This window comes from Diabrotica virgifera, chromosome 5 (genome assembly GCF_917563875.1).
Source record: "Diabrotica virgifera virgifera chromosome 5, PGI_DIABVI_V3a".
Classification (NCBI taxonomy): domain Eukaryota; kingdom Metazoa; phylum Arthropoda; class Insecta; order Coleoptera; family Chrysomelidae; genus Diabrotica; species Diabrotica virgifera.
Window position 1 is genome coordinate 263180548 of NC_065447.1, and position 23928 is coordinate 263204475.

Here is a 23928-nt window from a genome sequence, read left to right on the forward strand (position 1 = left end):
TGCTTAAAGTGCTTAACTTTTTGGTAATAGACGAAAAAAGCGAAAATTTACCGTTTTTCGATCTTCATTTGTTTATAACTATGTATATCATCAAAATCGGCTGCAGGAAACATATAGGTTAATAATATAGATGTCCATACTACTCAAAAAATTTGGTTTCGGCCTGGAGGGGGATGTGTCACGAGAAAAACCTTATTTCTCTGGACTAAATAAAAATTCCCAGTTCGCGGGCAATATTTTTTTTGTAAAACTTTAGCTCGCCTAGAATTCCCCGTCGCACGAACTTTCTTGAAAGCAATTTAAGATATTACACGAATGTTTTTTACCCCACCTTCTCTCTCTCTCTCACTCAGGACATGGAAAAACTTTGATTTTTCCTAAAAATATAGCCACCGCGCGAGAAGTTTGCAACGGCCATATTTTATTCTATAATGCACGGCGACAGTATAAAACACCTTCTAAAAGCCTATTTCTCTACTTTTCGGCTTAATGTATGTGTTATGCCTGATGAAAATGCATGGGCTGCCATTTTTCTTGAGAGAGCCAGTTTTTTTTGTCGATAAGAGTGAATTTTTGAGACGCGAGAGTTACAATGTAAAAATGGCGACAAATTTGATATTTTCATATAAATTCTTCCTAACTATAAAATACACAGATACGGAAAAAAACATGTAGTCAGTATTACAAAATAAGCGAGAAATACTAACATAGGGAAATACTACTTTCCACTTAAAAGGCAGACATCAAAATCATAATTTCCCTAGGAGCCCCTTCACATTCTGCATCAATAAGGTATTGATTATACAGGGTGAGGCAGATAAAAGTCCTATTAGAAATATCTCGAGAACTAAAGGAAACAGAATCATGAAAAATGGAATGAAGGGGTCTTGAAGAGTGATCTCTTTAATGAAAATATTTTCATCGATTTGCTACTTCCGGTTATACCGGAAGTGGCTTATAACTTCGTTTTTTAAATGGAAAATCCTGTATATTTTTACATTTTTGGATTCTCCTGGATGTCTTCTTTCTTAAAATATGAGGTTTTGTAATGTTATACAGGGTAGTTTAAAAGATAATTACGTTTATTTTCTTAATTTTCCAGCAACATTCACACCCTGTATAATTGTAGTAGTTTGACATCAAAAACTCTATTTATGTTCAAATGATTTTTAATATAGTCTACTATTGTTAAAAATTGTTAGTATAGCTAAATGGTTAATTGTACTATACAGGGTTGGTCGAAACTCGGAAAGAGTATTTTCTGAGTTTTCTTAAATGGAACACTCTATATTTTATTATTGTAATGAAATGATATTTTATGCTACTTTTTTATTTCTTAAGCATTCCCTATACCTAACTGCTTTAATTTGTGAGTTATTGGTGATTTAAGCCAAACATTAATTTCAACAAAAAATACGTGAAATTTTATTAGGTTGGTCGTGAAAATATTCAATCACAAATAATTTTTCGGAAATAAATACATATTAATCTAGACTGATCTTTAAAATTGCCAATAATGGTTGAGCTATCAAAATACCTACGTAGTTAACATTCTTGGCGCGATTAACAATTAAGCACAAATTAAAGCATTTAGGTATAGTGAATGCTTAAGAAATAAAAAGGTACCATAAAATGTCTTTTCATTGCAATACTAAAATACAGAGTGTTCCATTTAAGAAAATTCAGAAAATCCTCATTCTGAGTTTCGACCAACCCTGTATACTAAAATTTAACATTTAGCTATACTAATAATTTTTAATAATAGTAGACTATATTAAAAATCATTTTAACATAAATAGAGTTTTTGATATCCAACTACTACAATTCTACAGGGTGTGAAAGTTGCTACGAAATTAACAAAAAAACGTAATTAGCTTTTAAACTACCCTGTATAACATTACAAAACCGCATATTTTAAGAAAGAAGACATGGAGTATAATCTAAAAATGTAAAAATATACAGGGTGTCCCATTTAAAAAAACGAAGTTTTAAGCAACTTCCGGTATAACCGGAAGTGGTAAATTGATGAAAATATTTTCATTAAATAGATCACCCTTCAAAACCCCTTAATTCCAATATTCATGATTCTGTTGCCTTTAGTTCTCTAAATATTTCTGATAGGCCAGTTATCTGCCTCACCCTATATACCTTAGAAATTAACTGCAATGTTAAAGGTATTTTATTTTTTCATATGGTCAATGAATCTCCAAATATGAGAAACCGTGGAGTGCTAGCATTTGATAGGATACGGTGATTTTGAGAAAGGGGTGAATTGGCCCCTAGACACTAGGATGCATTAGGGTGAATTCCATGCACTTTTCTTACATATACATTTACAGAAAAATTGTTTAAAATTACAATTCCTATCGAAATGTCACCATTTAAAGTGAGAAAATAAGAGTAATGTAGACGTAGACATCATCCAGCAATTCCAAAACAAAGTTCATTGTCAACGCTCCTTGGTACTCTAGGTCTAGGAACAGTTACCTCCATACGGTCCTAGAAATGAATACTGTTAAGAAGACCATTGAAAAATTAACCAAGAGCCACGAACAACGACTTCCTCAATATCTCAGTGTTGAGGCCATCCAGTTCTTCCGCAGTACGGATCTGGCTAGAAGACTCAAGAGGGAGAAACCCTGTGAGTTAGTTAAGTGAAAAGCAGAGTATACTGCAAGTAATGGTACAAGTTAATACGTGTGCAATAAATTAACAGAACCAGAATTAGGAGAAAGGATAGTAGTGAGTTTGTCCTTCTTGTTAATTTTTATTTCATTCATTTTGAAAAAAATGTGAAAACGTTGAATTATATTCATGCCTGTCTGTCCGTAAGCCTTGTAAACATAGCATCTCCATTATTAGACCAGATAGAATGACACCTGAGATGCGGAATGAAAACTGATAACCCTAGGGTGGTATTAAAAGTGAGAAATTTAACCATGCACCTTAAGTTTTAGATTTGCAATCGGAATTACTGTTTTAAAGTCACCGAAATAGTACAAGCTGTATATTATTCGACGCGCCTTAGCAATACGAGGACAAATATGTACTTCCCGTTTTTATATCACTTCCTGTTACAAGGGTGTAACTGGAAGTACCACATTATAGTCGCAGAAACAGTAGATGCGTATTGAAAAGTTGAGCTCGAGTACTTAGTTCCGGTTTTGATGTCATTTCCGGTTAAAAAATTATGTTCGGAAGTTTGGCAAAAATGTCTCAAAATTAGTGAAATCTTATTATCAATCGATGCAAAATGACATGAAGATTTCAAATATCGATTTCCAGTTCTACTTCTGGTCGCGTTGCATGTGAAAATATAAGATTTATGAAGTCCAATTCATGGTTTTTGTTGGTTTTAATTCTATTGAAATTCATTAAAGTAGGAATTATATTCAATTTTTTTTTCTATTCTCATACTTTAATATATCAATTATGATTTCACTACCTATCATAATGGACTTTATTTTGATACAGATTTTCATTAGGATACAGATTTTTAACCAATAGAATCGCCATATGACATTCGCGATGAAGGTGGCACACGCGCAGTGACCAATGCCGAGTCAAATACGTATGCTTTGATAGTTCTCAATATTTACACAAACTGACTAATTTAAAAATTAAATTTTGAAAATGTCAAAATTAATAAATTTGAATATATTTTAGGTTTTGAATAATCATAGAAAAAATCGTGTATACACCTTGCATTTAATTATCATTTTGAAGCTCGTATTCCATACGAAACTCGCCGCTAGGCGGCTACTTTCGTATCCATCATACTCGCTTCATAATGATCATCATTAAATACTCTTTGCATAATATACTATAAATATATGTATTCCAAAATCATAATAAGATATACAGGGTGTCCTGAAAAGAATGATCATAAATTATACCACACATTCTGGGGTCAAAAATAGTTCGATTAAACCTAAGGGTGCGTTCACTACGGAGACCAAAGAATGGTATCCTAGCCTAGAACATGGTATCGTACTCTTCATATTCGTAAATTCTCGCATTTAAAATAATGCATTTATTTTACAGAGCGTTCGATAATATAATTTCGATCGCCAGGTAAAATAAATACATTATTTTAAATGCGAGAATTCACGAATATGAAGAGTACTATACCATGCTCTAGGCTAGGATACCATCCTTTGGTCTCCGTAGTGAACGCACCCTAACTTACCTTATAGGGCAGTCAATTAGGGTATGTAGCTCCGAATTCCATCCTACTATATCGATTTACGTGATATGTTCACAGTAAGTAGGGAATAACCCAAGAAACAAAGTCTACCCTATACCGATGTGTACTTTTGTCTTGGGGGCGGTTCCCACCCCTTCTCGCGGGTGGAAATTTTTTTGCTTAAATAACTACGGAAGTTGCTAGAGAACCTAATACTGGGCAAAAACTGTTCTATAAATGTTTTTTGAAAACTCAATACTTTTTGAGTTATTCCTGGTTGAAAATTGGCCATTTTCATTGAAACACCTTGTCAAACGGTTTTTTGCGAAGACCTTAAAAACTATTCATCTAACTAAAAAAACTATATACAACATTTTTGTAGCTTATAAAATAACAAAGAGATTCTTTTCTTTATGAATCTTCGAGTTATAACACAAAAAGAGATATGGTAAGTGAAAAAAACTTGTTTTCTTGGTGCATGCTCAAATCAGTGTATTTAACTTGAATTAACAGAGAAACGGTCGATTTTAGGTGTATAATGCTACCAATAACTTTTGTTGCGCTTGAAAAGACCTATAAATTAAGCAATATTAAATGTCGATTACATTCAAACTATGCGAGGTAAAGTGTAAAAAGTTTGATGAATAACGTATTTTAAGAAAAAAATGAGAAGTATATTTAACCCCTCATCCACAAGAATTTAAATGCATCGTTTCCTTCTACAATACATTTTACTATAGTGTTCTTTTTATGTTCAAAAAGTTGGGCAGGTTTAAAATGAATGGTTTTTGAAAAAAAATAAGATCAAATTATTGATCGCATTTTTAAATGTTTTTAAAAATCTTCCTATTTCTCCATATAACTCTAAAATGATAAGAGATGCCAAAAAAAAAAAGATACCATACAAAAAGGTAGGTTTTTTCTAGATAAACATTTTGATTTTATTTTTTATAACAGTATCTCTTATCATTTTCAAGTTACATGGAGAAAAAGGAAGATTTTTAAGAAAATTTAAATATGCGCTCTATAATTTGATCTTATTTTATTTAAAAACCATTTATTTTTAGCCCACTCAACTTTTTGAACATAAAAATAACACTGTAGTAAAATGTATTGTAGAAGGAAAACGATGCATTTAAATTCTTGTGGATGAGGGGTTAAATATACTTCTCAATTTTTTTCTTAAAATTCGTTATCATCAATTTTTTGCACCATATCTCGCTTAGTTTGAATGTAATCGACATTTAATATTGCATACTTGAAAGGACTTTTCAAGCACAATAAATGATATTGAAATACATCTAAAATAAACCGTTTCTCTGTTATTTCAAATTGAATACACTGATTTGAGCATGCACCAAAAAAACAAACTCTTTTTACTTACTATATCTCTTTTTGTGTTATAACTAGAAAATTGAAGAAGGAACAAATCTCTTTGATTGTTTATGAGCTACAAAAATGTTTTATATAATTTTTTTAGTTAGATGCATTGTTTTTAAGATATTCACAAAAAACCGTTTGAAAAGGTGTTATATTTCAATGAAAATGGCCAATTTTCAACCACGAATAACTCAAAAAGTATTGAGTTTTCGAAAAAAAATTATAGAACAGTCTTTGCTTAGAATTAGGTTCTCTAGCAACTTAAGTAGTTGTTTAACCAAAATATTTTTCACCCCCGAGAAGGGGTGGGAACTGCCCCCAAGACAAAAGCACACATCGGCATATGGTAGACTTTGAATAAAGATATTTTCATGCTATTCCTAAAATTTCATTAAAATCCATGCAGTAGGATAGAATTCGCATTGACTGCCCTATCAGTACAAATGTGTTCATAAAAAAGTTACAGCCCTTTTAAGTTACAAAATGAAAATCGATTTTTTTCAATATATCGAAAACTGTTAGAGATTGTTTATTGAAAATGGACATGTATCATTCTTATGGCAGGAACATCTTAAGACATAATTATAGTGAAGTTTGTCCACCCCATAAAAATATTATGGGGGTTTTGTTCCCTTAAACCCCCCAAACTTTTGTGTACGTTCCAAGTAATTCATTATTGTGGTACCATTAGTTAAACACAACGTTTTTAAAACTTTTTTGCCTCTTATTATTTTTTCGATAAGCCAGTTTTTATCGAGATGCGAAGTCACCTTTTATCGAGATGTAACATATTTTTCAAAATATACCTAAAAATGTAAATTATAAATAAATTTTCAGATTATTAACAGGTCTCTATAATCGTACTTAACCATATACAAATATGTGGTGGATTCGACAAATATTCAAAATATGCCGATAAACACTGGCTTATCGAAAAAGTACTAACAGGCAAAAATATTTTAAATATATTGTGTTAAAAAAAACTAATGGTGGCACAATAATAATTTAATTGGAACGTACACAGAAGTTTGGGGGGGGTTTAAAGGAACAAAACTCCCATAAAATTTTTAACCGTACTTTAGAAAATAATGTTATGTTAATACTTTAGAGACTCATTTGTTGTGTATTGGGTTATCTAATTCGTTTTTCTTGTTTCAAAAGTTTATATCATGGCCCGTAACCCATATATTAAGTAAAATCAATAAAAGCACTCCTGAATTGACTAATACCCCAATACCCAAAACACATCAGAAAAGAGAGTTCTAAAAGTCGATACTCTGTAAATGTCTACTCAGAACTACTGAGAAGTATCGAGGAGAAAAGTGAAGTAGTAGAAGGCACGTGCGTTCGAGGAACACGAACTGACTTCCTAATTTCCCCCATTTCGCACGAAAACTGACAGCAAACCGGTAATAAGGAACCGTACATGTCTCAACCGTCTTCTACGTTATTGTCTTTGCGCCTCCAAACTCCGCCGCTTGCCTCCGTTTTCTTTTTGTTTCTTTAGCTTCGTCAGGTATTTAGCGAGCATGTTGAGGATTAGCTGTTACCGCTTCGTCGTTCCAGAGAAACTTTTCAAACGGAAATAGGTCAGGCGGTATGTGAAATTGGGAAATTTTCCGTAAATTTTTGAGCTGAAGATTACATCAATGCTTAATATTGTTTTCATTAAGATAGAAACAACATAGACCAGAAAGAATCTGTTTTTATGTGGATGTGAGAGGTGGCATTCGGATTTTTGCGGATAAAGTTAGGTGATAACTTCGTTAATAATAATTGATTTATGCTCCTTCTCAAATATGCCCGGAACATTAATAAAAAAAAAAATAAAATATTTAAAAATTTCAAAAAAATCGTTTTTATTTCTACTTTCTTTGTTTATAACTTAAAACGATTAATTTTGGAACAAAGTCGTATAGGAGTAAAACAAAAATAATTAAATTTTATATCAGATACGATTGGTTAAAAATTAATTTAACACCCTTGTTGCAAAATAGCAATAAATATAAAATAAGGGGGCAAAACAAGCCTGTTCTTATTCAATGTTTTTCCATCACTTAGGTTACACTCGGAACCTTCCTAAATCGCTTAGAAAATTTTTTTAATGTGCTAAAACCGTCCACCAAATTTCATTAAATTTGACTTGCTAGATTTTTCAATCTAAACTTTTTTTAAAAAATTAAATTTTTTTTAAAATCTTGCACAACAAAAACTGGAACATACAAAGATTTGTCAAGTGTGGTACATATAAATAAGCACTTCACCTATCTAATGCACTTTACAGAATTGAAATCGGATTATTTAAGCAGCCTCAGCAATGTTTTCAATCTAAACTTTTTTTAAAAAATTAAATTTTTTTTAAAATCTTGCACAACAAAAACTGGAACATACAAAGATTTGTCAAGTGTGGTACATATAAATAAGCACTCCACCTATCTAATGCACTTTACAGAATTGAAATCGGATTATTTAAGCAGCCTCAGCAATGTTTTTTAAGTTATAAACAATTTTTTGGCTTATAAACAAATTAGCGCTGTGTCCAAGAGGGGGTGCTACGGGCTCCTTTATTTAGATGAACTTACCCAAGTTTTTTTTATGTATTTTGCCCCGTAGAACACGAAATTTTTGGGTAACAGTTGATCCGGATGTCGATAAGCTTGTTATAAACAAAGAACTTGAGTAATTACATAACATCGATTTTTCACAAAATAAAACATTTTTTGTATTTCTTGGGTAATTTTAAGCAAAAAATGTTCTTACAAGTTTTTTCGTAGGATGCATAGTTTTCGAGAAAAACGCGGTGGAACATTAAAAAAATCGAAAAATTGCAATTTTTGAACGAGAATAACTTTTGATTAAAAAATAAAATAGCAATTTTGCTGACAGCATTTGAAAGTTTAAGTCAAATTATACCGGTTTTAATTATTTGCATTGCTAAAAATTAATTTTTTTATTCTTAAACAAAGCTATTTGCTTATAAGCCAAAAAATTGTTTATAACTTTAAAACATTGCTGAGGCTGCTTAAACAATCCGATTTCAATTCTGTAAAGTGTATTAGATAGATAGAGCACGTCTTTATATGTAAACAAATTAGCCAACTTCTAAATGGTCTACTTTTTGCTCAGAAAGATTTTAAAAAATTTGAACTTTTTTAAAAACATTTACATTGCAAATTTATTATGCAAAATCTATTAGGTCGTTTTTAATGAAATTTGGTAGACCTTCTAAATAAGTTATAAGAATTTTTTTAAGCGAATTACTAAGGTTCTGAGAACCACCAATGTGGTTAAGAAACATTGAATACCAACAGGCGTATTTTACCCCCTTATTTTGTATTTATTGCTATATTTCAGAAAAGGTAATACCTTAAGACATTTTTGACCAGTCGTATGTTATACAAAATTCAATTATCTTTATTTTATTTCTATACGACTTTGTTTCAAAACGAATCGTTTTAAAGTTATAAGCAAAGAAATTTTTAAATATTTTAATTTTTTTATTAATGTTCCGAGCATATTTGAGAAGGAGCATAAGTCAATTATTATTATTACTGAAGGTGTCACCTAACTTTATCTACAAAAATGCGAATGCCGCCTCTCACATCCAAAAATACACGTTATTTTACAGATTAGTCCTGGTTTAACAGCTTTATTTAAAAGTTGTTTAACGAAACATATAAAATTTGCAGTTTTACTAAGTTTGGAATTTCTTCATAGTATAGAGTCGCTGTATAACTGGATTCATATAACTCTAATTGGCAACAGAACTGTTGCCGGTCCTAAGCTCCAATAAGAAAATAGGAAGTTTACAGTCAGATAAGCACCCTACTGATAAACAATAAGCCCATATGACTTTTCTAGTAAACATAATAAACATGGGATTTAAATCATGCGCTGAACGAATATTAGGAGAATACAAGAAGCAGAATAGGTAAGGTACACAGTACTTTACCTAGTAAACTACATTCTAAGAAGTAAGTTTACAACATTAATATAGAGGTGAGAAACACAAGAAGAATAGATGCAAAATACAAAAAAAAAATGGATTGAAAATAACTCTCCAAAGAAAGAGCTCCACTTAAAACAAAATAGTGGGCCCTTGTACAACAGGTGCAAAACCTGATATCAAAAAACGAGAACAGGGAGAAGAGATCAAAAATGTAAAAAAGTACATGGTTTTTCATTAAAAAAGAAAGATAAGTTTGTTCGACACTGTCAATATTGGTGACCCTGCATATTTGAAAATATTTTTAAAATGGCTCAACTTTTACCTAAACATTTTGTCTACCTTTAAACATTTCTGGGACACATGAGTAATTGGATTACCTCACACTTTTGTCGCACCCTGTATATACATATAAGATTCACAAAGAACCAATGAAGTGTAGAAAATCTGCACGAATATTACAAGTTATCCCTCTGATACAAACGAAAATAGCATACATACAAATAAATTTGTAAAAACGTTCCCTAACAATGAATACAAATTTCGCTAGGTAAATTTCTCATATATTTAATAAAAGTAAACATCAAGCAATGACAAAATCCAGCCGGGCCCGAATTGTGATCCAGAAAAATAGGAAGATAATACCCTTAAGCCTTAAGGGAATATATACGTTCAGCTTATTCAGCTCCGGCACAGTTATGCTGCTATGCTGTCCCTAATAAACATGGAGATTATTATTTCAAATGAGTTTAACGTTTTATGGGCTATAATAACCTAGTATAACGGCAAATAGAAAAGAAGGGAGATACGTAGTAAAATATAGAAAGCGGTTGTGGAATGACTCATTCGTTTCGGCTTCCGACAATTCTAACAAAAGCTGAAATATGGAGCTTTGAGAATCTTCTCAATGTTACGCTAAATTTCGTCTCGGACGGTTAGGTCATTTAGTTAACAGAATAAGTTTGTTTGATAATGGTGTCCGGAATGAATTATTTTTCAACAATATAAATACACCTAATCTACAAGATTAATCAGTATTTTTTATTTTAAACTAATTTCCCTAAAGATGTTTGTAAACTAGATGTCACCTGGTCCATCCTAGCTTTTTTTACGTGAAATGCTTCTTTGCTGTGGCTTCACAGCACAGCACTGTCTCTGCATTTCACTAATGGCTCACGTCTTTGTTGTGGCTATAATATAATGAACAAGACTAACTAAGCCCGGCACAACTTCACACATTACACAAGCTCGAACGGTTTAGTCCTCTTGAGCCTTCGCATCTGGGGTTCGTTGACAAGAAGCTGAAGTACCTCATAGTTGGGAGCTTATCGAGCCTCTCTTCATGTCTCCTTTCGACTTTCTTAATTTCATATGGAATAGAATCGATCTCTACACAAATCGTCATTCCGAACATACCAAGGAGCACATACAATATTCCTTAATATTCGGTTCTGGAGCGTTTCAAAATTTCGGTAATTGCTACCGATTTCAATATCTGTTGGTAAATTAGTACTTTGTTCTGGATGTAAAGTTGAGTGTACCTACCTATTAGCCAATATATATTTTTGTACTTTATCTTCAACTGTTCAGTTTTCTTTTAAACGTGCCTTCCATTTTAGTTTGAAGTCGAGATTTGAGCCCAGGTATTTCGCTGTTTTCTTATTAGGAACAACGTTGTTGTTTAAGATAATTGGAAGATTATTGATGTTCTTATTAGTGAAGTTAATATGAACTGATTTCTGTTCATTAAACTTTTTACGCCATTTTTTGGACCAGCCTTCTATGCCATTAATTGAATTTTGTAAGTTAATCGTAGACTCCTCGATAGTTGCTCCTATTCTCAGTACTTCTGTATTATCAGCAAATGTGGCCAGTTGGATGTTTTCCCTCTCCGGAATGTCAGATGTATACAAAAGGTATAGTATTGGTCCAAGAACGCTACCTTGTGGAACCCCTGCATTTATTGGCTTTATCTCAGAGTATTCGTTTTTGGAATGAAATAATAGTTATTTATGTACCAAAGTCAGTAAAGTTACTCTTTATCGAACGAGTCTGTTATTATGAGCCGAGCGAGCGTAGCAAGCAAGGCGAATAACAGACGAATTCGATAAAGAATCTTTACTGACGTGGTGCATACAAAATTTATATTGGTTTATATTTATATTGGTTTTAACACTTAGGTACTTACAATTTACAATTTAAGAACTTTTTAAATTTTAAACGTCATAATATATAATTTCATGACAGTGATGACAGATAACTTTTGCAAGATGGTTGCTTTCGATTTTTAATCGATAGTTATCAATATTGAATAATTACTAAATCGGTAAAGTTTTAATTTATTTTATATGAATATAATTGCAAAATACTATATAATTTCACTTTTTAATATAAATTTAATTGATTATATCGCAAATTGTGTACAATATTTTTAAATAACTAAAGTAAATAAATTGTAAGTTACTGAAATAGATAATCGATTACTGCCATCGAACACTTACATTCAATCTCAATTAATCGCGGCAGGTAAAGTAAAATTCTTCTTTCAGTACAATAAAGTGTTACTTTACTGCCGCAAATGGCGGCAAATGAGTACAATAATGAATGACTTTAGTGACGGTTGGCGATAAAATAGTTTTTTTTTATACTGTAACGTGTCAATATTCCGATAAGTTACACGTTGTCCAAATTTCGCTATTTTGTTAAAATTAATAAAGTCATCCTGTACAGCATTTTAATTTTAGTAAATATCTTCCCATGAAAATCGTCTTTGTTAAAAAAAATTCCCGTTATAGGTTACCCCCAGCGTAATCATTGCCTAAAATATTCAGTTTATTATTGTGTTGTGAATCCTATTTACGAAATAAACATTAGTTACGTTGAGTCCGCGAGTCTTTACCCGTGCGTCATTAATACCTGGCGAGATAAAACACATACTTTTTCTTTATCTAGCATCATTCTCTTCCACGCATGAAACTCGTGACAAACCAGCTGCCGTTTGTTATTAAGCAAAAACACATGTTATTTTTATGAACCATCTAAACTCATTGCATTGAAAAGAGATAGGTACAAAAAAATACGATTCGGTATGTTTCCATATTTTAAGCACAATTTGTTTGAAGTTTCTGCTTTGTTTACTTTTGTGACTGTCAGTCAGTTGAATTTTTTGCGGTTTTTGTCGAATTTTTGCGTTTTGAAGTTTCTTTATATTACACAAACAGTTGTTTTCACAACTAATTTTATATTGGGCTTTGAAATTTTAAGGTAAATAATTATATTTTGGCAATTAATATTTAAAACATACAAAGCTAACGTCATTCACACAGTAAAGAAATGATTGTGTTTAGATTTCCGTCAAAGTGAATAAAATAACAAAAATAAAATATGTTATTGAATTTTTTTATAAATAGTTTATTTATTTATTAATCAATAATAATAAAAGAATTTATTAAGCTACTTCAAATGTAACTGTAATTCTGCACAAAAATTTTGAAGCAAAACTTACATTTGACATTCTATATATTTGATAACGTCAAATTTTATAATAAAACCCGTAATCAAAACAGTAGCCACTTTCTGTCAGTTGTTGTTGCGTGAAATAGATTTCCGACTTATTTCGTATGCTTTAAATGATGACGCACGGGTAAAGACTCGCGGACTCAACTGTAGGTAAATTTACCGTTCTTTTGACTAAAGTTGTTGGTGACTTTTTGTTTGCAAAGATACATTGTCCCACAAAAAAAGTACCGAGAAACTCTCGTTATGAGATACTCTAACGTTTTCACCTAATTTTGATCACACAGAGAGAAAATAACGGTATTCTCCTCTTCTTCTCGTCTAAATTCTAATTTATTTTTTATAAAAATAAATATATTTTTTTACCTAAATTAATTTTCCATTGAGCCAGTATGTTGTGAAGAAGTAGTGAAGTGTAGAAAACACCCTGTCAATGGCAAGATATCTGTTTCGTGTTCCTTTATATTTTTATCTTTTGTTATTCCGCCTATTTGAACTTATAATTTTCTCATGAGTCAGTCCCATTTAATTCCAAAGTACCAAATCTATCTTCGGTGATCCCTTTGGAAGTCCCGAGTCAATCATGTTTCCTCTCAGCTCAATATGGAGTCCCTCGTAAATTCAGAAGATGACTACTCAAGAGGCAACATGAAGTTGATCTGCTTACAGCTCAAAGTTTTTACTATTTCAAGTTACACAAAATACGGTTAACTTTAAAAGACATTTTTTTTAAATTGACGTGTTATATTTAATGGTAATATAATCATTTTTGTTACATATTTAATTTTAATTAATAATTTTAGTACAGTCCCTCACGTTAAACATATTTTATCAGAATGTTTCTGATTTGATCTATTTCTACCAATTATGCAGGCTTCCATAAGTTTGTATTAATAATCCATAATAAGTTTCTATATAAAAAAAAAATAAAGAAATCTCTAAAGGTATCAGACGATATATTAGAAAATACAAGAACGATAAAATCATAAAAACTATAGAAGAAAACAAAAGAATAAAAGCATTGATGAGAAAAAAAAAGAAAATGGCAAAAAACAAATCTTCCAACTGGAAAAGACAGCGATTACCTTCAGTGCCTTAAAACCCTAATCGAAAAGTCTATCGAATAATATAATAGACCACTTGTTCTTATTTTGTTGACTTTCCACAAAATATTTGACACACTGGAAACAGTGGCTATCTTAAAAGAAATATTTATTAAATTAGCGACCGTCATCGCTTCGGCGAAATAAATTTTTGAAGTGAAATCTTCTTTAGGGACATTTATTTTATTAAATCCACAAGGAAAAATTTTTTTTCCTGTAGTTGGCTGTATACCATTACAAAAACATAAAATCCTTTATAAAAGGTATATTTGTTAAAATCCCTATACAGGGCTACATCAAAGACATAACTAGTTTTCGATCGGTTGACCGATCATCATCAGTGTTATCTTAGAATCTACATGCTAACCACCACAGTAAAAATATTTGGGTAGAAACCCTTTATAATTGATCCGTCATAGGAACATATGAAGAAGATGTGATTTATAACATGGATGCATAAAATATCCAATGTTTTACGCCCGAGGTACCAATGAGCTCAATCTGACAAGTTCACATCATGTATGGAAGCAAGTGCTTGCTTCCAGAATAACTTTTGATTAAAAAATAAAAAAGCGATTCTGCTGACAGCATTTGAAAGTTTAAGTCAAATTATACCGGTTTTGATTGTTTGCATTGCTAAAAATAAATTTTTTATAAGCAAACATTTTTTTTTTATAATTTTAACACATTGTTGAGGCTCCTTAAATAATCCGATTTTAATTCTGTAAAGTGTATTAGATAGGTAGAGCGCCTCTTTATATGTAAAAAAATTAGCCTACTTCTAAAAAACTTCTAAATTATCTACTTTTTGTTCAGAAAGTTTTTAGAAAATTTGAACCTTTTTAAAAAAATTTAGATTGCAAATTGATTATGCAAAATCTCTTAGGTCGATTTTAATGAAATTTGGTAGACTGTTTAAGTTTATTATGAGAATTTTCTAAGCGAATTACTAAGGTTCTAAGTGCTATCAAGTGGTTAAAAAACGTTGAATAACAACAGGCTTATTTTGCCCCCTTATTTTGTATTTATTGTTAAATTACAGAAAGGGTAATACGTAAGACATTTTTGACCAGTCGTATATCATATAAAATTCAATTATCTTTCTTTTATTTCTTTACGACTTTGCTCCAAAACGAATCATTTTAAAGTTATAAGCAAAGAAAGTAGAAAAAATCGATTTTTTTCGAAATTTTTAAATATTTAAATTTGTTTATTAATGTTCCGGGCATATTTGAGAAGGAGAATAAGTCAATTATTATTATTGAAGGTGTCACCTAACTTTATCTGCAAAACTTCGAATGCCACCTCACATCCAAAAATAGACGTTTTTTCACAGATCAGCCCTGATCTATTAACATATTGATAATAATGAACATCATACAAATCTGAAAGGGACATTTTTGATCAGTTTTGTAGTTTTTGATCTTTTTCTGTAAATGTAAAATTTTTGAATATATGCTCACATAATATACTAATTCGATAATAAAGTTTTAAGCACTATTAAAATATTAAAGTGATTTTAAAGGCTTCCGAGTAAGGCTTAAAATAAGAATATAGATCACAAAAATCTGCCAACGGCTGGCGTTTCTGCAATGGGCCGATTCGTATATAGCGTTGCTTAACGGGAATGGTAAACCTCAACATCCTCGAGACTACTTTTATTCGTCTGAGGTTTTTAGATTGGGTTAGCTCAATTCCTTTTTACTTCTTTCCACTTACAATATATATACTTTGAGTATTTCCTTTCTCTAAAGCTTGGATTTTTAAAATATCCTTCAGATATTGAAAGGCTCCGACGAAACTCTTACATTAAGTAGCAGGATTTACGTAACATATAAAAATAACTTTTATAATAAATATAATATATCAATAAATCTCTATAAATCTTATATAAATATAAGGCAGAATTATTATTCAGTATTATATTAATTCAAGATGTTGAAGAAGACTTACAAAACGCAAGGAATAGGAGAATGGCAGGGAAAAACTATAAAAGTAATAATAGAGAGAGATCGGAGATCTTAAAGTAAAATCTTCTAACATCGATCTCGTGTTATAGTCTGGGCGCCAAATAGAGGTCACCGTGTCCTTTTCAATTCTGATGGACAAACTCAACGGTTTCTTATGGATTTTTGGCTGCTGATTACGAATTTCGCGGGTGGATTTCGATCCGAGTGGTCAAAAATTTGTTATAAACAATTTAATTGTTTATAATTGTCTGGCTCATAAACTAAAAGAGATAAAAAAATGTTTCAAATAAAATTTGTTCCTTAATAAAAAACGAAGAAAAAAATGTTTACTACACTTAAATCCAAGAATTAGAATTCAAGATATTGTAAAATTAGTGCACAATGCAAATTGCAAAATAAGTATTTTTCAAAGCTTTATCGATCGTAACTTCGCTTCTACGCAAGCAAATGAGCCTTAGAAGGTCTCATTTTAAAGTTTGATTAATGAGCTTCCAAACAAAGTTCGCTAAATTACTTAATCTTCATTTGTTTTAAAGTTATACCCGTTTGAAGTTATAATTTTCCTAAAAAGATTGTATATTAATTTGTTTAGAAGGGTTTCAAGCAAATTTGAGTTATAAACATTTATACTTTAATTAACGATAATGATAGAGGAACTCAAAAGGGAACATTATAAGCTTACGAAAATGTTTGTATGTTAATTTTTGGCCAAGATATCGATATTTTAATGGCGCGCTATGAGGCGCAAGATCGGCTCAGTCAAGTATTTTTCGACGCTTTATCGATCGTAACTCGGCTTCTACGCATGCAAATGAGCTTTTCAAGGTCTCATACTGTATCTTCATTTGTTTCAAAGTTATACTCGTTTGAAGTTATAATTTTCTTAAAAAATTTGTACACTAATTTGTTTATAAGAGTTTTTAGTAAATTTGAGCAATAAACATTTTTATACTTTATTAACATTAATAATAGAAGAACTCAAAAGGAATATTTTGAGGTTAGGAAAGTGTCTATTAATTAAGTGCTTAGTCTATCAATTAAGGTTTAAAATGAGATCTTGAAAAGCTCATTTTCATGCGTAGCAGCCGAAGCCGAGTTACGATCGATAAAACATCGAAAAATAATTGACAGTGAGCCGATCTTGGCAAAAAATAAGCTTAGGAACATTTTCGCAAGCTCATAATATTCCTTTTAAGTTCTTCTGTCATTATTGTTAATTAAAGTATAAATGTTTATAGCTCAAATTTGCTTGAAACCTTATAAACAAATTATTGTACAATTTTTTTAAGAAAATTATAACTTCAAACGGGTATAACTTTAAAACAAATAAAGATAAAGTAATTTAATAAACTTTGTTTGAAAGCTTATTAATCAAGCTTCAAAAGTGTAAGGCTCGTTTTCATGCGTAGAAGCCGAGTTACGATCGATAAAGCTTCGAAAAATAGTTATTTTGCAATTTGCAATTTGCATTTTGCACTAATTTTACGATATCTTAAGTTATAATTGTTTGATTTAAGTTTAGTAAAAGTTTTTTTCTTCATTTTTTATTAAGGAACAAATTTTATTTGAAACATATTTTTTAATCTCTTTTAGTTTATCAGCCAGAGCCTTATAAACAATTAAATTGTTTATAACAATTTCTTGACCACTCGGATCGAAATCCACCCGCGAAATTCGTAATCAGCAGTCAAAAATCCATAATAAATCGATGAGTTTGTCCATCAGAATTAAAAAAGACACGGTGACCCCTCTTGCACCTAGACTATTACATCATGTTTAAATTTAAGATTTTTCAATAAGGAGATAAACTAAGAATTATTAGACCATACTTTGAGACTAGTTTCAATTCCTATGAAGATGATTTCACTGATAAGTCTGAAAAGACCGAAAATGTTTCGAAATTTAAATTTTATAATAAATATATAAAATTATACATTAGAAGTTGTTTAGTTCTTGATAAGAGTTCCTTAGATATTTAACGGACACAATTTTTGTCTGAGAAAGTTGGATGAAAAACCAATCAGACAAGATTCAGTGTGATAGTGTATCATGTTGTTCACAATTTGTTGAATGAGTTCTTGTATAAATATTACTAGTGTTCCTCCATTTAATTCAAACTAACAGAACAATTCAGGACAATATACAGCACGATTCAACAATTTTCGTAAAAATACAAATCCGTGTTAACTCTAGATTGTTTTCTCCGAATCCTCTCAAGCATTTTTAAGTCAGACTACTACATAGAACATCATACCAATGCCAAGTGTATCAAAATTGCATGATAAAATTTAAAAAAAAATAATTTTAAATAAAATCTCTTTCTAAGTTGTGAAAAAATTAGTCTCAAAGGCAGCTAAAACAAACGTATACTATAATTCGTTCTTTAATAAAGTATAGAAGTGAGACATGGACACTCAACCAGCGTGAAACGACAAAATCATTAGTCTTAGAAAAAAGATCCTCCGGACGATCTTTGGGCCTTGCAAAGGGATAAGCACGAACTCCAGGCACTCCATGGAGACGAAAATGTAGTACGATACATCAAGGCAAATCGTATAAAATGAGCAGGATATGTACTGATGAAAAGACTATGATGAAAAACTACTAAATACAACCTTCTCGAAAAGGCTTGATGGCAAAAGTTCAGTTGGTCGTCCATGATAAAGATAAAAACATGCAGTATCAAGTTATCTACGTAAGATGTGAATGCAATACTGGGAGATTATTGCACAAGACTAGCAAGAGTGTAGAAAAATAGTAAACGAATAGTAAAAATATTTAAGATTTTGTTCTGTGTAAAACAAAATATAATTAACTGAAAATGTAATGTCTGAAAGTCAGTTTGAAACACACTTTACAAAATTATTGTTTTACACGTTCACGTACGCTTTAAGCTTCAGACAGACATCAAAATGCATTGTTACGTTGCAGCAAAATTCAGCTAATTGACAAAACCGAACGTTTCTTGTCTTTATTGTCCCTTTGCGAGTGCTGCTTGTGTACAAAAAAGCGTTTTACAAACAAGCAGCACACAAGACGCCGCGCCGCGACGCTTCAAAGCGTCTCGACGTAGCCATCGCATCCAATTACAAAAACGCGCCAGCCGTTGGGAAGCGACATGTACCTACACGTTTTAAAGGATCATACTATGTCATCTCTTTCACAAGAAAATCCTTATTTATATTGGGATTATCCTACGTGAACAAATCAGATTCAGACTTGGTGCTTGTCTGACGAATGCACAGTGCAGGACTTAGAAAATTGCCAGACGTCTTTCAAGTTGTATTTACATATTTATCAACTACATACACGTTGCAATGCGATGTATTACTATAGTGGCGTCAACAGAGTTTCAAGGAAAACTTTTCGTTTATAAATTCGCACAAGTGAGTGTGTTATTGCGTTGCTGCTCCTGAAATATCTAGAGGCCACTAGGGCTTACAATACCGGGATTCTGGGATCCCGAATACCGGAATCCCGGACGATTTTTGTCCGGCATTAAAAGGTTTTGTCCTGTATTTATCTAAAAGTACCGGTATTTTGGTATTATATTACTTGATAAAAATTGAATTTATGCACAGTATAAATCTAATTTGAAATAATATTAATTATGTAATTACAATAAACTTTTTTTGAAGATAATCAAACAATTTCGTATTAAAATCTATATCAGGCATATTTATTACACATGTCATACCGAGCCGAGTATGGCACCATCGAGAAGCGGCAGTATCGGCAATATAAAGCGATTTTTTACGTTTTACGTCTACTACCCAATGCCACATTTTCTTGCGAAATACCACATTTCAAAAAAATACTTTCTCTTAGCTTTATTATGTGGCTATAAAATATTTGTCAATACCTGCCACATCAGTACCTTCCGAAAGAGTATTTTTTGTACCTATCTATCTACTTCTATTCTATTCTACTCTCTACTCTATGTAATAAAATAAATAATATCTACTCATTTCAGAACAATATTTATTTCATATATTATTTGTTAACAAGTCAATATAACAACTGAAGTAAGTAAAAATATAACTAGAAAATTTTTTCAACGAAAACTTTTCGTTTATAAATTTGCAAAAGTCTGTGTGTTATTGCGTCGCCGCTCCTGCAATACTTAGAGCAGATGTATCGATGGATTCTTATGTAGTTTTGTCTTCTGAATTCAAATCTGAAATCGTCATTTCGATATCTCTAACCGTCTTCGAGATAATCGACGTCAAAGTCTAAAATGTGACGTCACAATCCGGTTATCTCATACCACGCACTAAACGTCAGCTGAAATCTTTGATTAGGAAGTAGGCTACTTTTTTTAACCTGAATTTGTTAAGCAAAGCAAATGTTATTATTTACATTTGAGTTTGACACTTCGTGAATGTCAAACTAACTTTTAAATTATTTAGCTATTAATAAAATATAAATGACATTTTATAGTGAATTTAATTATTATATAAAATAATATGTGTAATAAATGTGTAAAAATACAATTTGAGTGTATTTTGAAAGCAATAATATATATTATACTATATTAATAATGAATCAGTGCACGATTATAAAACTATAAATACAATTATGTAAATACGGTTGCGTGAAGCGTGGCGCAAGCCGTGGAATTTACGAGAAGTAAAGTTCATCAGTAAAAAGTATCTTTATCATGTATGTATTATTTATTTTACAATATTGGAAAATTGTTATTTAAAATGTGGTTTGGAATAAAAAAGTATGTTCTGATATATGAAATTACATCCTTCTAATGGAAAAAAATATTTGACGAATTTTCTCAGATTATGGACACCAACATCATTTTCATTTAGGTGTAGGGTAAGGTGGGGTAATACCGGACAGCGGGGTAATACCGGACTGCGTTGTTTGTGCACGTATCGGCATATTATTGAATTTCGCGCTCATCACAGGCTGACCGTTAGACATCTGAATCTCAGTTCTCAGTTTAGTCACTGCCATGTGCTTGCAAAGAGAGTTATCACAAACATTACAAAATTTAGTGTGTGATTATATGAATTAACTGATTTTAAAGGTGAGTATTGACCATTTCTATTATAAGAAATTGATGAGATTACGTGCAAAGTCATAGCTTACGCAGTGTATTTTACGTATCTTTAAGTAGTTTTATTCATTACTTCCTCTAATAATTACTACCGAACATATGCATAAATATGTCGTTTAGGGGTAATGCCGGACACTGTGTCCGGCATTACCCCAGCTCCGGTTTGAACTATTTATTGTATTGGGAGATAGGTACATGCAAATACCTGCTGTTGTTTTATTATGATGGAATATTGGAAAGTGGATATAAATATAGTTAATAGGTAATAATTCATAATTACCTACATTTATAATTATTTGTCAACATTTTTTATAAATTTTTGCAGTTTTTGTTTCCCATTACAATTAAAACAAAATCTAATATAGTTTATGACATGTATGTGACATTTACATATTAATTCTTTGTAGACCTGAAGAAGATCCCATTCGTGATCAAAACATTGGCAATAAAAATAACTCAACAAACATACCTACAGTATTTATATCCAGTTTCTGCGATTCCATCATAATATTTATTATTGGATACAAAACAGTAAACACTGTTATTTTAATTTACAGATGCCGCGGAATTATAAAAGAGTCACCGAAAAAGCTTCGTGGAGAGAGGAGGAGTTGCAAGGAGCACTCCGTGCTATACAGAATGGTATGTCGTTAAGAAAAGCTGCAATAAAATTTTCAATTCCAAAATCTACGTTACACGAACGACTTAAAAATGGCACTGCCCCTTCTGGACCTTCCTTGGGCCGAAAGCCAGTTTTTTCAGTTGAAGCCGAAAATGCACTTGCTGTTCAAATTAAGAAGCTGGCAAAAGTTTTTTATGGAATAACTCCCCAGGAAGTACGAAGATGTGCTTTTGGATTTGCACAATCAAACAACATCCGAGTCCCCTTTAATCAAGAAAGAAAAATGGCTGGTAAAGACTGGGAAAGGGGCTTCATATCTCGTCACAATATTACGTTAAGGAAACCAGAAGCAACCAGCATTAACAGAATTACAGCTTTTAGTCGCAATGAAGTTACCATTTTTTTTAACAATTTATCCAGACTTATGGAAAAATATGCATTTTCACCCAATAAAATTTATAATTGCGATGAAACTGGGGTCACTACCGTACAACGCCCACCAAAAATATATGCAGAAAAAGGTCAGAAGCGTGTTGGATTTGTTACAAGCTGGGAAAGGGGGAAAACAACCACAGCGGTGTGTGCCGTCAACGCTACAGGAACCTATATACCTCCCATGTTTATATTTGCACGCCAAAGAATGGCGTCCCATCTTCAACGAAACGGTCCCCCAGGTGCCCTTTACACATGCTCAAAAAATGGGTGGATTACAGAGGACATATTTCTTACTTGGTTACAACATTTTCAAGCATTTGTAAAAGCATCCAAAGAAGATCCAGTTCTTTTAATCATGGACAATCATAGCACTCACTGCACGTTACAAGCATATAATTTTTGTAGAGATAACGGTATTGCTGTTCTGACAATCCCTCCACATTCATCACATCGCCTTCAGCCACTCGATGTGAGCTTTTACTTTCCTCTAAAGACCGCATTCAACTCTGAATGTTCCAAATATTTGACCAGCCATCCAGGGGAGAAAATCACGCCTAGTGAGATTGCTGAATTATTTAATTTAGCATTTAGTAGAGTGGCAACCCCGGAAAAGGCTATCAAGGGATTTAAAGAGACAGGTATTTTCCCCTACAACCCTGACGTATTCACAGATGAAGATTTTGCTCCTGCAGAAACCTTTGAATCCACTGTTTCTGATGCACTTCAAGAACCTACCCAAGCAGAAAAACTACTCAAAACAAATGAGACTACCCCTGAAAAAAATAGTAGTGTGAATGAGACAGAATTAAAAAATGTTTCCTTTGCCGAGATAATTCCTCTACCATCTTGTTCTCACGAAAATGTTGTAAAGAGACAAAATAAGGCAAACAAGCAACACTCTATTGTATTTACGTCAACACCGCTAAAAGAAGAGCTAGAAAAAAAAGAAGAGAAGAAAAATAAAAAGACAACAATCAAATCAGATAAGGCTAAAAGAAATGTATTTATGACACAGGAGGGGTCTACATTAAGACAAAAATCAAAGCGAACAAAAATTGCCTTAAACTATAAAATATGTGAAGAAGGAGAAAGTGAGATAGAGGATGATGACGATGTTAGGGACAAGAACATTACCGAAGACATTTGCATTTTGTGTGGAGAATTTGGCAAGAACAGTGAACTTTGGCTAAGATGTGTGTATTGTGGTCATTGGGCACACAAGGCATGTTCTAACTCTCCAAAAGACAAAAAATTTATTTGCGACTTTTGTTTGTAAAAGGTGTCCGTCATTACCCCAACATAGAGGGTAATACCGGACAGTGACAACTTTTTTTATATGTATATTTTTAATTTTGTATTGTAATTTTAAAAAGTTTTTTTAATCAAAATTTGTAGACTAACATGTGTTCTTCATTTTTGCTTAGGTTTCAAATTTTAATGTCGTCTAATAATAAAATAAATTCTAATTATCTTTAAGTGTACGCCATTACCCCACCTTACCCTAACTCTTGTATTTTTAATTTGACGAAGAAAAGTTATTCTTCATAAAAATCTCTTCTCGGTCTAAGATTTATGATGCAACCATCGTGAATAAAATTTTATTAATTTTATACGAGGTATGTAAAAAAATATGAATTTCGAGTATCTTTATAATTCACAACATTTAAATTAGAATGATATACTTGCACAATAAAACATA

General features: G+C 31.6%; 1 protein-coding gene across 1 annotated transcript; it reads left to right on the forward strand.

The window, feature by feature from the left end:
* Window positions 1–20925: 20925 nt before the first annotated feature.
* On the forward strand, window positions 20926–23705 carry LOC126885330 (tigger transposable element-derived protein 4-like). The gene is made up of 2 exons (XM_050651878.1): window positions 20926–21142; window positions 21730–23705. Exon 2 carries the CDS (start codon window positions 21730–21732, stop codon window positions 23503–23505), a length of 1776 nt encoding a protein of 591 aa, XP_050507835.1. The 5' UTR covers window positions 20926–21142; the 3' UTR covers window positions 23506–23705.
* The last annotated feature ends 223 nt before the right edge of the window (window positions 23706–23928 follow it).